The 18,231-nt window shown below is 42.7% G+C and overlaps 2 protein-coding genes across 4 annotated transcripts in view; both read right to left on the bottom strand.

The window, feature by feature from the left end:
• miga2 (mitoguardin 2) overlaps positions 1-18,231 on the bottom strand; it is a 532,313-nt gene that overhangs the window by 343,503 nt on the left and 170,579 nt on the right. The window lies entirely within an intron of this gene.
• Positions 1-18,231, bottom strand: part of setx (senataxin) — a 125,491-nt gene that overhangs the window by 83,809 nt on the left and 23,451 nt on the right. The window contains exons 3-4 of the mRNA XM_028809064.2: positions 2,900-3,107; positions 639-745 (exon numbers count right to left, since the gene is read on the bottom strand). Of these exons, the coding sequence (XP_028664897.1) occupies positions 639-745; positions 2,900-3,107 (315 nt within the window). The remainder of the gene's footprint in view (positions 1-638; positions 746-2,899; positions 3,108-18,231) is intronic.

Here is an 18,231-nt window from a genome sequence, read left to right as displayed (position 1 = left end):
TAATTGCTGCCACAAACCAAATGCTCCTTCCTCTTCCATAGTTTTTAAAGCAGAGTAATTCTCACCTTCAGAAAACAAGCCAACTGAGTGCCATGTCCAACTTAAGGGCTGAACTCCCCCTTCATGTAAAAGTAACCTGTTGTGCTTAAAATCTCACTTGCCTTCTTTCAGATGTAAAGGGCCGAGTTAAATAAACAAAGTGCCCAAGTTGTGGTGAAGCGAACAGCTGATGAAGTCAACAAATCCGATTACAGCTTAACGGGCAAGGCACATTTCCAACTATTGCTCTGTGTGGAGCTGAAGGAGAAAAACGGGTCGACTTTTCATGATGGTGTGCTCAACACGCATTCAGGGAGTAGTCAAGATACTTCTCACAATAAAAAGGTGTTTTGGGGTCATGGACTCTTGAATGGCATACCTTTTCAGGGCTTGACATTCTCCGCACTATAAAATATTACACCAGTATAAAAGAGTCAGACATTTGTTCTTTGGACTGTAAAGCCATGTGTGTGCACATACACGAAACAGAATGGACACAGACACACTAAACAGTATATTACTGAGTGAAGTGTAAGAAACCACGCCATAGCTAAAAATCAACAAAGCCTTGTGGTTCAGACTGAATAAAATGTACTTACGATTTCATCAGGATGAACAAGCAGAAGGTAAATCGCTGCATGCTTTTCAAAAACCTGGAAGGAGTGATCACTTTCTATTTTATGGAAGGCTTCAACACACAGATCACCTTTGGGGTGGGAGAGAGGACAGAAAAGGTAGTTCAAACCATTTGGTTTAAAAAGGTAAAGAATTTAGATTACAGCTCAATTAACTTTAATTTCAATGTTAAAAAAAACAAGATACTGCACACATCTAAGTGATCACTTAATTTAGGATCAAATAATCAGTGAGCAACCTGCAGCTGGTCCTCATGTCACTGAAATGTGCCCTGAAGTTCAAATGGTCCCAAAACTCCAAACGAAGCTGGCACCACACCACATTACACATTTGCAAAATAAGGTTCACAGGAGGACAAAACATGAAACAAAACCCTCTCCTCCATCTCCTCTATTTTTTGTTAGTTTGTCAAGTTGTCCTATATGGCAGAGAACCTCTGTAGATCCCCCATTTACTATTTTGCTAGAAACGGAGTAAAGAAAACCGACTTGTCAGGACCCCTTTAGTGAAGGTCTGGCCTAGCAGTGCTGTTTTACAGAAGTTATTTCAGTAATTACTAGTTATCAACCAGTTTGACTATGTCCCGAGTTTTCCATTTAATTTGTGTAATTATTTTTGTCCTTTTTGATATTTCAGACCGTTGTTAGTTAAAGATGATATCACAGTGTTACTTCTAGTGATGGCGTCCACTGTTAAAGCACAGCAGCCACAGTTTTATGTCTCGCCCCCTGCCATTCTTTTGCTCTCCCTCATATCCACCGGTTTCTACACAGAGACACCCGTAATAATTGCACTCTTAAACAGTTTTGTGTGTGCTTTTTTTTTTTAGGTCTCTTCCTCGCCATCGTGAGTGGATAAGTTTGCAGATGTCCTGAAGTAATGTGAAGTAACAAGCAGCAACTACCTATTGTTTATCTAAAAGAACGATTGATTTTGAGCAATATGGACATTCAGAAGAGACATCTGTATGTACTTATCAGATTTGGATCTCATTTTTAGCTGCAGTGTGCACACAGCCTTTAAAAGAACTGTGCTTGTTCAGACAAGGTGAGGTTTCTTTTAAGAAAAGAATAAAAAAGGCAAATGTTTGAAAAACCACTAAATACAGGAAAGTTTAAATCAGAGATCAACTGTATGACTGATCAATTCTTCCCAACAGCCACACATCTTGAGTCATCTAAAACATGGCAGACAGGGTGGTAGCTGCCCACTGTAGCTCTATGGAACATAAATGTTCTTCAAACAATGGCCAACTTGGGGATGTAGAGCAGCAGATTGTATTGTTCTTTCAGTCTACGGTGTCCTACACCATTCTTGTTGATTATCACGTCACGTCTCCGACTCTAGCACAGCGATAGATGTTTCTGCAGTTTGTGGACTACGTACACCCTCATTTAATGCTGAAAGTTTAATACAGGTACAAAAGCACCAGCCAATTTCTTTGTGCATTTTACAAACATAATAAAGCCGCAAATTACAAAACTGCACAACCATACAACAGTATGTGGTCATTTTAGCAATCTGGGTCAAAACAAAAATACTGCCGTCTGGAGGTTTTCAATTTTGCATTCAATGAAATTAATTGTCTGTACGAATCACATGAAAGGTCAGGCGCACACTCGCCACACACTACACAGCTGCCTTATCTGAACAGCAAGTTGGCATCTGAAAACAAAGTTTCACTCCTTTTCAACTGGTTTTCCCATGAAACCCAGAGAGATGCACCTTCAAAGGGTTTGCTTCAACATACAGAATGCTGAGAGCCTTGTACTCGGCCCTCACTCAGGATTGATCTATTAGGCAGGTCCTGACTGCATGTTCTACCACCCAGCAGACATCCAATGGAAATGGCTCAGCACACAACACAATCATATTTCGTCTTAGTGTCACACAGAAAAGTAGATCATTGGGATGATGTGGTTTGTTCTCCCTTAACTGTGGAAATCTGAAATCAATGCAATTGCATATGATGCCTCTCTCTTGCTCTTTATAGTTTACTATGTGCATAGCCCCTCAATATCATACAATATCACCTCAAATCATGGAAATCTGCCTGCAGGGCTAAACACAAAAGAATATCTAAGAGCAGCTGGTGCAGACTTAACTGTCAAATAAGCATATCATTTTTTTTTGGGTAAGTCCTCAGGCAGAGCCCGCCAATGGGATGATGATGATGATGATCTCTACATATAACATCAACTGATAAGGACAGACAGTTACTCACCTATCTGCAGATGTAACAGTAGATAAGGATATTTCATTATTTCAAGTAAGGGAATCCGAAGGTTATTTTCTAAATCAGAACCCGTAACATTAGAAATTTGGATTTCTTGATGGTCTTCCACTATATACAGATCATCCTGGTTTGGCTCCCCTTTCATGGCTTTTTCCAAATGACTGATCAAGCGAAAGGTTTCCAGTTTCCACAGAATCTAGAAAAAGAATAAAAAGGGGTCAGTGACCAAAAGCACCACTGATGACAGGGCAGCAACTGCAACAGTGAAGTCGCATACACACCTAAGCAGAGACATTCTGTTCAAAGTCACCACAAGTTACAAACCAAAATTTACTACACAATAAAAGATTCTATAACTTCATAAGGCAATAACTTATAACTCAAGCCAGCATTTGACATGTGTACAGCTGATGGCTACTGGGTTATATACACTGAAGGCTGAAACCACCAGCAGAACAATACCCAAGTTAAAAAAAAATACAACCCGCAGTCCAAACTCCTGGCCAAGAGCGGCTGTACCACTGGCAACATCATCCCAGAGGAACCAGCCGCTCCTTTCTGTGCCACCATCTCAAGGAGCCATTTACAGTCTGCAGGCTCCTTTTATTGCAGAGGCTTCAGAGCACAGGCTACAGAAGTAGTAGAGTGCTAAAGGCCGTCTAACACTGCACAACTTTTCTAGTGTTTGTCAGTGGTCTTTACTTACATAACCTTAGCAAGTCCGAGGAAGTCATGGCGCAGTCACGTAGGTCTAACATACCCAGTGACTTGTACAAACAAAATTTAAACCGGCCTTAAGTCTAAGGATGGGCTTGGGTGCACATATGAGCGGACAGCCATTGAACATTCATCTAGAATTATTGGCAGTGTGGTGTAAAGGTGAAGACTTTGGACTTCAAATCCCAGTACTGACACCATGTGATGATGAGCAAGTCACTTCACCTGCCTGTGCTACAATTGTAAAAACAAAAAAAGACAAGAAATCAATTGTATCTCAAATACTGCAAGTCACTCTGAACAAAAAGTCATCCGATAAATAAGTAAATGTAAGTACAATGCAGTTATAATGAGTATGGGACACAGGTTGTTGTGACTGGAAAAAGATGCCCAAGTACCACGACAGAATGGAGAAAAGGAGGCTGAGATTTCATCCGAACTTGGCACACCCATCATGCCTTGGCATTAGCACCAGCTCCATCAGGCAGCACATTACTGCCGGTCAGAAAAAGGGGCGAGGCTGCAAAGATTTGGAACTGTGACCCTGTGCTGGAAAGTCAAATTTAACAAAACCTGTGACTTCTAGTCATGCGATATGACCAGTGTTGGGTAACATTACTCATTACTTAGAGAAAAAAGTAATATGTCATATAGATTGTAATGTATTGCATTTTATAATGACTGTGTTTCATTTTCTTCTTTTGAATGAAAACCTGCAAGTTTCATTGGCCAACATTTGTTATTCAATCCAAAGCCCAAATATATCCGCCTTTATGAAACTGACCAGGAAGACGGCCAGCCAAATGTAATCCTTTTCTTGTGTTTCAGAAACGGGTTTAGTGCTTCACATGCTGTCAAGTAAAAGACATTCATTCATTCATTCATTCATTCCTTCCTCTTCCCCCAAACCAAGCCTATGAAGAGTCACAGTATGAACACTGGCCTCTGCGCCACCAGATCACACTCATTCAACATATCTATAGCAAACAGCAGGATTCAGGCTGAATGGACACTTTGCTGGGCTGCACAAGGCACTCATTTTTCTGACTGGGGATGTGACTGACCTTCAAAAGGACGTCCCATCCACTCTGCCAAGTGTGTTGCCTAACTTCTGCTTGGTGCTGCTGCGATGATCGCTGGCTCCTGTGACCCCCACACTGGGCTGATTATATCTAGAACTTGTCTTCAGATCCCCCCACCCCCCAACATGCTTAACGTCTTCCTCATTAGCCAGACGACAGCCAGAGCACACAAGTGCAGGATTTACACCGACAGCAGCAGGCACACTCCTTGCAGGAAAAGGCAAAACTTCTTGTGAAATAATGCGTAATTTTTTTTTGGATTGTTAAGAAGTTGAGAATAAGCTTCTGCAGTGATGTGCATCTGTTAATAAAAGAAGCATTACTTGTTACTTTAACTCTTTCAGGCCAGATGGTAACTTGTGTCGATAAATCGATATCCAGGGGTAGAAGGCAGCAATTACCAGTGTCCATCAACAAAACTCGCCATTACATTATAGTTTACTCTTTGCTAGAAGGAAATTTAGCTTCATTGATTGTGACTCCCGAAGGCACAAGGATTTGAGGTCCTAAGAGTAAACGACGTCTAAAATGGCATCGACATCTGGCAAGAGAGCAAAGCAAGTGCACAAAGAGAATACTCTGTGGATGACATTTTGCATATTATTGCTGAACTGGACTGACTTAGCAGACTCTGATTTCCATGCAAGTGATCGGAGATTGAAAACTAAAATAAAAAGGTACCTGCATCAGCTGATTGGTCTCCAGCTGACTGTAGTGCTGAACACGTTCATGTAGCTGATGTGCCTACGCATTAAGGGCTGCCACACAAAAACACAAGAGGTACAAACTAGATATTGTGGCTGCCTGTTCACCATCTCCGATGGAAGTGGCTGTGCAGGGAGGAATGTGCAGCTGCCCAGCCAGTAAGCGGTCCTCACACAGCTGCCACCTTCAGCAGCCGGACGCCAAACTGTCCTTACACAGTATGGTTTGCTGTCCGAGATGGCAAAATGGTGGCGACAGCAGCCACAGAATGCACCAACAGACGTCTGCAGTATTGGCAGCAGTGTAAGGTGGCAATGCACACCACTGGCTACTTCCAATGTTACCACACCTTGCAGGACTATGCTATGAAATCGGTATATGAATTTACATAGCAAGAGACACATGGACCACACACAGTGACACTTGGCATAAGTAAATATTTGATGTTGATTTATTTGTGAAACCATTGCTTTGTGTGCTTTTTTCTAAAAAAACTCCACTTTCTGAAAATATTCAGCCTTGGGCCAAAATGGAGGAGAACAAAAATCGCAATGTGTTTAATGAGTTACACTCAACCCTGAATAGGACATACTCCAGTATCGAGATCAGCGACTGTGGCTCTGCTGAGAAATTGTGTAATGCGACATTGGCGTAAGTCAGTAAACTGCCAAAGCTGGAAAGGGCAGCACTTTTCCTTTTAATAAACTGACATTTCCACCTCAGGAACGTACAATCATTTCTGTCAAAATGTGAATGTAGGACTCAAAGCAACAGCTAACCCTGGACACATAAGGAAGGGACACTCCACTAGGACCTGAAGTCCTGTACCTCTGTCTCCCAGTTATACCAGATGGCTCTACCCATGACAGACTGGTGTTTTGATGTCACTTATTGTAGACCTGCACATAAAAAACGGCACAACTTACAGCAAAATTAAAATAATAAACATTAACCTGCAGCATTTCATTTAGTGGGTAAGAAGTAGGGAGTGTGACAAGATCCCATGGCAGGCAGTATGGTGTAGTGGCTAGTGCTTCAGAGACTTAAATCTCATGGCCATCAACTCCTGCCTCTAACTCACTGAGAGACTCTGAACAGGACACACAATCCACTTGTGCTAAAATTGTAAAAAAAGGAGCAAACCATTATAATGTAACCTAAAACTTGTAAGTTGCCTTGGATGAAGCAATCACCTCAATCTACAGTAAAAACACAAAAATGTCAAGCAACCAAAACCTCCAGCATGCAGTTCTGTTGGCTACAGTGGCATTGTTTTAATCTTATGGTGCAGTCCATGGCCTTTAAACAATTCTGATTATACTGAAGTGCCTAACCAGACGGAACATACTAGAACACAAGGAGAGGTAGAACATGGTTACTGAACAGCGTGTGGGCCAGGCAGACAGGGCCAACTGCTAAGGCATCTCCTCCACGAATGCAAATTAAAAGTATTCTGACAAGGCTCTCCATTGTTCAAGGCGAACATGAAGAAGGTTTTCTAGAAGTCTTGTAACAGTGAAAAAAATAAAAAGTCTCAAAGACAACTTAGCAAAAAAGATAAAGAAGTTAATCAGGCAAGCAGCTGGCGGATGGAAAGAGGGTTACTGTGGGAGTCGTCTCTGCTGCTCACTCCTTTTCAAGGGCATGTCTGCAAACAGAGACCTTCACACGTACTTTTAGGCCTTATTAGGCTCTAAGCCTTACAAATTCTAGGAAACAAAACCAGCTTTGTTAGGATGTTTCTTTAAAGTTTGGTACAAAAAGAGATTAACAAGTGAAATCAAAGAGTGGGCCGGGATGGAAGTTGCAACCAATAAGACAAATCCTGGATGACATTGCATGATGGATAAAAATCAGGCTAAACGTCTCCAAACACACTGTGAGCTATCAATTTGTTTCCTGTGGTGAACCATCATGTGTCACTGTTGCCTGCAGGCATACTGGTTAGGGCTGAAGACTTCAAACACTGAGGCTCTGGGTTCAAATCCTGCTGCTGACATTGAGACACATCAGCCTGTGCTACAGCAGGAAAAAAAGAAAAGAAATGGAACCAACTGTACCACAAAGGTTGTGAGTCGCCTGGATAAAGACTTCAGCCAAATAAGCAAATGTAATGATCTCAGCCCCTTGGTGAAAAAGATGACGACTCAGCCTTGACGTCCATAAGACTATTAAGCCTTTAAAGAGTAGGCTGCCAAAAAACCAAATACTAATTTCCTTACCCAATTAACTTAAGAGAGTGATTCATACCTTCAGTAAACCACCGATTTGAACGCCACGTCCAATTCAGGAGTTCAATTCTCCCTTTATGAATGTTGTGCTTAAAATCTCACTTGGCTTCTTTCAAATGTAAAGGGCCGAGTTAAATAAACGAAGTGCCCAAGTTGTGGTGAAGCGGGCATCTGATGAAGTCAACAAATCTGATTACGGCTGGACCGGTAAGGCACATTTCCAACTATTGTTCTGTGTGGAATTGAAGGAGAAAAACGGGCCTGACTTTCTATGATGATGAGCTAAACACATTCAGCAAGTAGTTGTGTGACTTTTCACAATAAAAAGGGGTTTTGGGGCATCGATTCTTTAACGCCATACCCTTTCAGCAATTCAGGGTGTTATTACAGCCACAAATTTGACCCTTCAGCTCAGACCACCTCTGGTCTTTTTTCCTACACCCCAGTAGTCCTTTGGCTTTCATTCCACCTTGAAGGAATGGCTTTTGATTACAGCTCTTCCCTGAAGACCACTTCTCATAAGACTTCTCCAGTTAGTCAACGGGTATAATGGGGGAACAATGGGCTCGGGTTCTGATAGCCATGGTGGACATCTCCAGATTTCAAAAGGAGGTAAGCCGGACGTAATCCTTGTCTGCTGTGGCTGACCCCTGCATTTATGATCTTAATCCTTGCCCATGGGCTGTCCAAGTGCAAACATCTGGAAACACCAGTCTGTATGGGGCAGACCCCGAGGAGCACACTGAGCATCATCACTATCCACTCGGATTAAACTGCTATGTCTTGGTGTCACAATCCCTCCTAACCCACTAGTAGCTGTGTTTGGTGTTCTCCACTTCAAATCCATCTGGAAGAAGGACAAGCAAACTGACTGCATTCGCTACACTTTTGGCACGCAGACTGATTTTGTTAAATTGGAAGAATCCCAACTCTCCTCTAATAAGTCAGTGGGAAACCGATGTTTTATATTATTGGAAATTGGAAAAAAATCAAATTCTCAGTTAGGGGATCTGTACAGAATTTTTTCAAAACCTGGCAGGATTTAATCAATAATATTTTAGAATAAGAAGAATTTTCTTTTCCTTGTCTATTTATCTTTTTTTGCCCTATTAAACTCAATAATTTAGGCATGTTTACAAGTCTTAACTTACTCCTTTGGCCATGCTCTCCTTCTCAGGGGTGGGGTTTGATTTGCTTTTGTAAAAACATAAAATGATGTAATTGAACAAAATGTATGTGTGTAAGTACAGAAAATAGAACAGAATGATCAAACTTGTTTGTGTTTTGCGTACGTGACAAAAAGCATATATATACTTTCTGGAAGTTTTCTTTCAATGATGTGTGTGACAAGAAAATATACCTTTAGGGTAAGGACTTTACAAATTGGAATAATACAAAATGAGTCAGGACGCTATTTTTATTGCTTACGTGGTCAACGATCAGGAGACTAGAAAGGTATAAAAGAGCAAGGACATCTGCGCTCGAGGCAGATGAAGTGCGGTGTCCCAGGACTGTGTTTCTCTGTCATTTTACCCTTGTCTGGTATGTATCAATAAAAGGTTTTTACTAATTTTAATTTTCTTCTCTGTCTTCAGTCACAAAAAGTATCCACAGTTTTTGGCGCCCGGACGTGGGGCAAGAGACGGCCGGTCGACTCCTCCGGCGAGACCATTTCAGTGATCCGTCTTACCAGCGGACTGCCGTCAACTTGAGCGCTCCGGCAGCAGAGCATGCAGCTCCGGCAAAAGTTAGGACTGCCCTGTCCTGAAACGGTTCTTGCGTGAGGAGCCCCTGGTCTCCTCTTTGCTACATCCACGGTGACTGAACGGATTTCCAGACAGAGCTTGCACACTTCCAGGCTGGGGTAAGCACCGGGGAATTTCCGAACATTTTTTATTTTCTAAATTACGGGAGGGCGAGTTTCCTGTTGACCGTCTAGTCATACTCATATCTCAACGGGTTGCTTAAGGTGATGGAGACTTGACCCAAGCAGTTTGACGCATACGAAAGGTCTGACGAAAGGATACTGGCCTCACCCATATCCTAGACTCGGCTGGACGTATTGATGTAGTATTCTGCTGAACCGACTCGGACACGAAGTCACCTGAGCTGGAATCCGGGGATGTGAGCGGACAGGCTAACGGGACGAGTAACGGGGTGGTATATATATGTATGGAAACAAACAGAAAAAGAGCACAGATTGCAGGATTGCTGTTAGGACGGAATAAATAAATCTACATACTAATAGCAACAATACCGTGTTCTCCTGGGAACTGGGACAGGACCGATAGTTAGGTGTCTCCCCTTGGGAAAAAAGAAGGGAACAGTAAGGGAACAGTGAGTGGCACACTTAATACCTCGCTGATTCATATGTACAAGGGATTAGGCGAATCAGTATATAGTTGGAAAATTAAATACAGGACCCGGGAGGGCAAGGGGACATAATGGGAACTTATAACAGTAAGCCTGTTAATCGCCGCACAGGGGGATCAAAATCATTAATGCTGGAAGAATTATTTTCGGAGGATCAACAGACGCCCCGTAAAAAATGGGTCTCCTAGGAAATTTATAGAAAAGAAGACAGGTTTAGATTTCAAGAAGGCATGTAAGAAATGGAATAGACAGAGTGGTGGGCGTTGGCCGATAGAGGGGACAGGAGATGTAAGTGAAATACAGGAAGCTAGGAAGATCCTGTGTAGGAATAAGCAGGGTTGTTATAATAGTGGACCGTATCGAATGGATATGTTCGATAGATGGGAATTAGTAATAAAAGACAGAAATTTAGAAGCAGTACAGAAACAGAATGAATTGTTGCGGGCAAATGAGGGAAAGGCTAAAAAGGAGAAAGAGGAATTACTAATTACATTACAGAAAGTTCAGACAGGCACTGAACCACAGGCAGACGGGAGGAAAAGGAAGAATAATCCAAATAAAGACCCCCTTTATCCTATTATTTTTTCCCCTCCTCAGTACCAACCTCAGGCACCTCCATTATCCCCTCCTCTATCCCCCATTCCGACTACCCCCCCTGCACTACAACTAGCAGAAGTTTCCCCTGATGATCCCCCAGGCACAGATCACTATGACCCCTCTGCCCATCGTGATGACCCACCCTGTACTAGACAAACCCCCGTCTCCAAATGCACTCGAAGTCAAACCTCCACTCACAAACCAGCTCCAACTTTTTTTCTCTTCTGATCCTTCACCTTTACTTACTTGCCCTTTAATAGAAGTTCCCAATCCTCATTATAACCCTGCCCATCCAGCCGGACCCCAAAATCCCACAACAGTTATGATAAATCGGAACTGGGACATCCAAGAACTAAAGGCATTGTGAATTTCCCATTGGGATTAATAAAGTATCTATCTATCTATCTATCTATCTAAAGGATGTCGTGAATGCACTTCCAGATCCAAAGGAAGTAGGAGGACTAAAATTTGTTGAACAACTTGATCAGTTAGATAGCATGTATAAGCCTAACGCTGCTGAATGGACCCAGGTACTTCGTCGAAAGCTTGGGACCACATGGGCCACTGTTTGCAGGGGTGTCCGCAATGACGTTCCATGGGTATGGAACCCAGCTTTAACTCGAGGACAGGGGATAGGTGGAGAAGGCGAATTTAACCCACAATGGGAGGCGTTGAGACAAAAATATTGCAGAAAAATATAAAAAAGGAACGGACTGGTCCCTTATTTCTGCTGCAAAACAAAAGAGAGACGAGACGGTTGATGAATGGGCACATAGGATTCAAGACCTTATGGCTAATCACTCGGGCTTGGAAAATGTTGATGACCGCACTCGAGCTGCAGTTCCACCTTTTGTTTCCGGTTTGCGCCTTGATATACAAAACAAGGTCCGCACTTCCTGTATTGAGTGGGAAAGTGCCACGTTTGATGAAGTCAAACGACATGCTGAACATGCCGAAAAACAAACTAAGCAGAAGGAATCGGACTCTCATGCCAACTTATTGCAGCACAGATGAACTATTATACCAGGAATACTCCTGACCGAGGCCGAGGATATGGCCTTAGAGGAAGGGGATGAGGACGAGGTGGTTTTAGAGCTCCTCCTGTTGACCACAATAAGAATCCTTTTATTCCCTCTCCCTTAAATTCCAATGCTAATTCCTACTCTTGCTACGCCTGTGGTGAAACTGGACATTTTCGTCGGGAGTGCCCTCACAGACAGCAACAGCCCCCACCTCCCCTTATTCCACCTGTTTTTTCTGACACCCCTGACCAACAATACTGGCCATAGGAAAACGCAGGGACCTCCAGCCACTCTTTTCAACTACCTTTGCTCACCCATAATTCAGAGACTGATCCTTTACTGACATTGTTCGTTGATGGCACTGAGACTATTTTCTTAATCGACACTGGTGCCACTCGATCTACCCTCTCGCTGGCAAAGGTCCCTGCCTCGAACGAGACTGTTACTGTGCTTACTGCTTCTGGACAACCTCACCTTCTTCAAGTATCAAAACCTCTTCAAGTCCAGTCACGTCCTGGCGGACATACCTTACTGCATCGTTTTCTTTTGAATCAGCTCTGTCCAGTTAACCTTTTAGGAAGAGATCTCATGACAAAACTTTCTCTTTCTATTTCTATGACTGACAAAGGTTTTTTCTGTTCAACCCCCAAGTTGTTGTGTCAAATTACCCCTTACCCCAAACCCTCTTTTGCAGCATGGACTTTAGATATTTCCCCACACACCATTCTCCTCAAAGCCCTACACTCTTTTTTCCCCTTGTCTCTTTCCCAATTTACAGGCCCCTGACATTTTACACTGTACTGCCCAATACTTCCCTATAGAAGTAGACACCCCCTGGCTAGAATCTTTCCTTACTTCTGGTACTCGCCCCGAAACCCTTCACATCTCCTGTGTTTTTATTTCATCCACAAAGGCAGCTGCTTCTGTTCATCTTACATGCTCACAGCATATATATTATCTTGGCGGCTCAGTGCCTCACATTTCCTTAGCTAAATCACGCACTGTTAAATGGGGGGAAATAGGACCATGGGTAGAAAAATGCTTTGAAAGAACAGACTGGTTACAAGTTACTCCGGGTATTTTTGATACTCCTGACCGTTTAATAACTAAAGTGGTGTTTCAAACTGATTTTTTAGTACATCGCGCTTTGTGCCGTCCTTCCTCTTTTGCTTGTTCATTGCAAACCACTTTCCCTTCTTGGCTCTCTATGCTCCCTGATTCACGATGGTCCCAGGGAAAGAATGATTATGGAAGGATAGCCCATTGTGAGCCTCTGGTGATCCACCCGAAATCCTCCTTCCGCCCGCACCGTGCCCAATGTCCTCTGTCTCCCGAAGCAGAGGCTGGCATCTCCGCCGTACATTCCGATCTCGTCAAACGCGGTACCGCCGTTGGACATGGACCGTCATGCCTCAGGGATACACTGAAGCCCCTTGTGTTTATGGACAAGCTCTTGCCCAAAATTTAGAAGGCTTTTGGCCGGAAAGAGGTAGTACATTGATACAGTATGTAGATGACATAATGATATGTAGCGCTACGGAAGAAGATTGTACAAAAGATACCCAGAAATTGTTGCTGTTTTTGGGGGACAATGGCCATAAAGTTTCTAAAGTTAAGCTGCAGCTAATCAAAACAACTGTAAAATATCTAGGTCATGACATTACGTATGGAACAAGAGCTCTCTCTAGCGATCGCATTACAGCCATCCAAAATCTTCCTAGACCGGTCACAAAACAACAGGTTATGTCTGTTTTAGGTATTCTGGGCTACTGCAGACAGTGGGTTCTAAATTTTACTGAAAGAGCACAGCCGTTGCAACAATTGGCTAATACTCCTGGCATCCCCTTTCTGGCCAGGTCCAATGGAATGAACAGGCTGAGAAGGCTCTCTGTGACCTCAAAACTGCTCTTCTATCTGCGCCCGCGCTTGGTTTGCCTGATCATTCTCGTCCATTCACTTTGTTCGTGGACGAAAAGCAGGGATTTATGAATGCAGTACTGACGCAACAACATGGAGATAAACAAAGACCGGTGGCTTATTTTTCTAAAAAACTGGATCCAGTGGCCGCAGCACTTCCTCCGTGTCTTCGTGCTGTGGCTGCAACAACAGAAGCTGTATTAGCAAGCACGGATGTAGTTCTCATGAGCCCCCTAACAGTTAAAGTGCCTCACGCTGTACATTCTATCCTAGTACAAGCCAAAACTTCACATCTCACTACTGCTAGGGCAATACACTATCAGAATGTACTCTGTACTTTGTCAAATGTTACAATTGAAAGATGCTCCACTTTAAATCCAGCCACTCTTCTCCCAATTAACAACGAAGGAGAACCACATAATTGCCATGATGAAATAGCAAAGGTTGTAAAACCTAGAGTAGATCTACAGGAAACACCTTTAGAAACTGGAGAAATGATTTTTGTGGATGGATGTTCCTTGCGATTGAAAAATGGAGCACCCTCAACCAGTTACGCAGTGGTCCAAGGGGACCGCCTGCTGGAAGCAAATGGAATTTCATCAAGCTTGAGTGCACAAGCAGCTGAACTCGTAGCACTCACTCGAGCATGTCAGCTGTCCGAAGGGAAGATCGTAACAATTTATACGGATTCCAGGTATGCCTTTTAGAAGCTATAACCAAACCATCGAAGCTAGCGATTGTTAAATGTCAAGCTCACACAGGAAAACAGGATCCTGTTAGCAAAGGAAATGAATTAGCTGACCACTTTGCTAAAGAGGCTGCATATAATAACACACCAATTTCTTTATTCCAACAGAGAAATGACCAGGACCCTGATAATCAAATTATTTCTTTACAGAGTGCAGCCACGGATATCGAAAGGAGAAAATGGTCCAAAGAAGGGTCCCTCTCTGATGGAGTCTGGACTCATAAACACACTAACAAACCTTTTCTCCCAAAAGCCTCTTTCCCAGGAATGGCAAAAATCGCCCATGGCCTCGATCACGCAGGTAGAGATGCCATGGTTCAAGATGTTGAAAAACACTGGGAAGCTGTAGGTCTACATATGCAGAGCAATTTTGCAGATGCTGTGCAATATGTCAAAAGTTTAATGTGGGAAAAGGTACCCAGGTAAGTCCCCGCCGTTACCCCTAATCCAATGGGTCCGTTTGAACACCTCCAAATGGATTTCATTGAACTAACCCCGTCTAAAGGGTACCGATATTGTCTTGTGATTGTCGATGTGTTCTCCCGATGGGTAGAGGCTTTCCCTTCGAAAACACAACGATGCCAAAACAATAGCTAAAGCACTAATTAAAGAGATTATTCCAAGATGGGGTATCCCTCAAAAGTTACAAACAGATAATGGCACTCATTTTTGTGAACTCCGTTATAAATGAATTAACCACCTGGCTCCAAATTAATGTGCACCATTATTGTAAATACCATCCCCAAAGCGGAGGCATCGTAGAACGATGCAATGGCACTTTAAAAGCTAAACTCGCAAAAATTTGTGAACAAACTAATTTATCATGGCCGGATGCACTACCCTTAGCTTTAATGGGACTAAGGGTACGGACACACCGACAACTGGGACTATCGCCGTTTGAGATTCTGACCGGACGTAAATGTGAATTTGCATACTGTGGACAATGATCTTCTCTCTAGTCTTGCAGGTTTGCGAACCTCGTTGAAGGAAATCCACCAGCAGGTTAATCAAGCCTGGAGGACCAGCCCCCTTTCCAAGGATTTACCAATTCCCTTGGGCACCTGGATCCTGGTTCGAGATACTCGGAGGAAACACTGGCATCAGCCTAGGTGGAGAGGACCATTCCAAATTCTTCTATCCACACCACACGCCGTGAAAGTTGAAGGACTGCCTGCCTGGATCCACACATCACATTGCAAGAAATGGCTATCTTAAAAATACTTTTTCTGTTGGCTGTTACCCGCACCCTCTCAGGCTACCTAAGGATGGGTGGTGATCTCTATCTAAGTACTTTACCGCCTCTATGGAAAGGGCATATATGCTACATGAGGAGCACATGTCTCGTATAGCTTCTTCCATTTTCTCCTCCCCCTCCCCTTCATCAACCATTTCAATTTAATTCTACTGCCCACATCATTTTGTTCAAAAAGGGAGGAGTGTAAAAACATAAAATGATGTAATTGAACAAAATGTATGTGTGTAAGTACAGAAAATAGAACAGAATGATCAAACTTGTTTGTGTTTTGCGTACGTGACAAAAAGCATATATATACTTTCTGGAAGTTTTCTTTCAATGATGTGTGTGACAAGAAAATATACCTTTAGGGTAAGGACTTTACAAATTGGAATAATACAAAATGAGTCAGGACGCTATTTTTATTGCTTACGTGGTCAACGATCAGGAGACTAGAAAGGTATAAAAGAGCAAGGATATCTGCGCTCGAGGCAGATGAAGTGCGGTGTCCTAGGACTGTATTTCTCTGTCATTTTACCCTTGTCTGGTATGTATCAATAAAAGGTTTTTACTAATTTTAATTTTCTTCTCTGTCTTCAGTCACAAAAAGTGTCCACACTTTCAATCCTATTTTTTGTAAAAATCGATCTATGTATGGAATGATTACAATAAAAAAAAAAAAATAAAAAAAAAATTATAATAAACTGCTATGTCTACCACAAGCTCTCAGTTTAATTCTCGTTCTCCTTTGCCCAGTTTTTATTTCCTCCACATGGCTCTTTCCGTTTCCATTTTGGTTGAAACTCCACAGATCACAAGTACCTACATCAAGCACTGGGATCTACGTCAAAGAGGAGCTCATGTTTTTGAGCAGCCATGGATGTTTGGTGGCGGCTTATAGGTCTGTTTTCGTCTCTTAACTTTGCCTTGTGTAACAAAAGGAGGATTACTTACACAAATAAATCAGCTCCGGTCTACTGGGATCAGACTTCATTCATCCTCAACCAATCAAGAACACATACATACAGATTCACTATTTATGAACACTGACAGCAAATTGAGTCCCGATCGGTTAACTCGCACCTGAACCGAAGGGGGGATGGGTGACTGTTGGAAGAGGTGGGGGCGGTGACGGGGTCTCTCGTGCAGTTTAGGAGCTGCGATTTCCTCAACTCTTCCCAGTTTAGAAGAATCTAATGTCACATCACTGAGGAACCGAGTCTCCTAGTCTCCTCACAACAAGTAAGGATTATTTACCCTCGAGTGTACTGCTTGATGGAGACCTGGCTTAAGGCATCAATTCCTGGCTCTGCATTGGAACTGCAGAGCAGAACTTTATAGAGCAGACAGATGCCGATTGTTGTGACAATAATAATAATTCATTACACTTATACAGCGCTTTTCACAGTCCTCAAAGCATTGACAAGTCCAAAGGCAGTGGAGTCTGCTTCTATATTGAGAAATATTGGTGCAGTGACGTTTCTATTTGATCAAAGCTCTGTTCTGGCAACCTGGAATTATTCACTATTAATTGTAAGTCATTCTATTCACTTAGATGTGCTTCAATAATTCTTGTCCAAGTTTATGTCCGACCAGAGGCAAATGTGAATGAAGCAGAGCAGCACTTGGCAGATTACATCACTAGTTTGGACAACAGTCCTGCAAACTCCACGATTATAGTGATGGATGACTTTAATAACGCAAACCTAACCATCAAGCTTCCCAGATACAAACAGCTCTTTAAATGCCCCACCAGGGACAGGGAGACTTTGGAATCGTGCTACTGAGCCATACAGGACACAGAGTGGGCTTCACCTCGTGTGCCACTAGGTTATTCTGACCACGCTATGTGGCACTTCCTACACAATTAGAAACAAAGGCAGAAATGGGCTAAGCCAGTAAAGAAATCTGTGTGTTCATAGACTAAGGAGTCAGTTTCATCATCACAAATGAGCTGACTGACACGGCGATTTCTTAGATCAGCTTCTGTGTAGAGGTTTGCAATCCCAACTATGGCGATTTACAAGAGTGGGTAGTCACCAAAAATTAAGGAATTTACATCAGGTAAATGAAAAAGCCCAGAATGCTGGTGATATGGATGCCTATAGACAGGCCAGGAATGGGCTAAACAATGCACTCTGGTATGCTAAATGGAAACCCAAAAATAAACTGGAGCTTCAGTATTCACCAAATTGCTCCTCTGTATGGAGAAGCCTTCAGTCTGGCTGGGTGTTTTACTACTGACTTGGAGTTCTGTTTTATCGTGGCACAATACAACACCAATTCATGCCATTTTTCTAGCATTGTCTTTAAGTTCAAGATTAAAAACTTCTGCACTTCCCGATTTATGCCACATGCACTTTTGTCCATGCCTGTAAAGTGGTCTTCCTGGGATTGCTTTGAAATGCAGGCTTGCGGTCCCACCCTCTGCAACTTTACAGAGGAAACCAAAGAAATAAAAGCAGGAATCCTTCAGTGTGTGCCCAGCCTGTATGAGGAAGATGCACAATTCATTTAAGGCAAAGATGTGCCAAGTGGCTTTAAACAAAACACACACGGCACCGGGTGCTTGTCAGAGAAACTGACAGACAGACGATGCCAAAAGTAATGGTACCCCATCAACCATTTAAAAAAAAAACTTTTTAAATTAGTTGAAACAGCCACAGGGGATGTACAAACCAGTGTGTTTCTTCA

Source organism: Erpetoichthys calabaricus, chromosome 9 (genome assembly GCF_900747795.2).
Source record: "Erpetoichthys calabaricus chromosome 9, fErpCal1.3, whole genome shotgun sequence".
Lineage (NCBI taxonomy): Eukaryota > Metazoa > Chordata > Cladistia > Polypteriformes > Polypteridae > Erpetoichthys > Erpetoichthys calabaricus.
The sequence above is the reverse complement of the archived record's forward strand: the minus strand, read 5'-3'. Positions and strand labels throughout refer to the sequence as shown.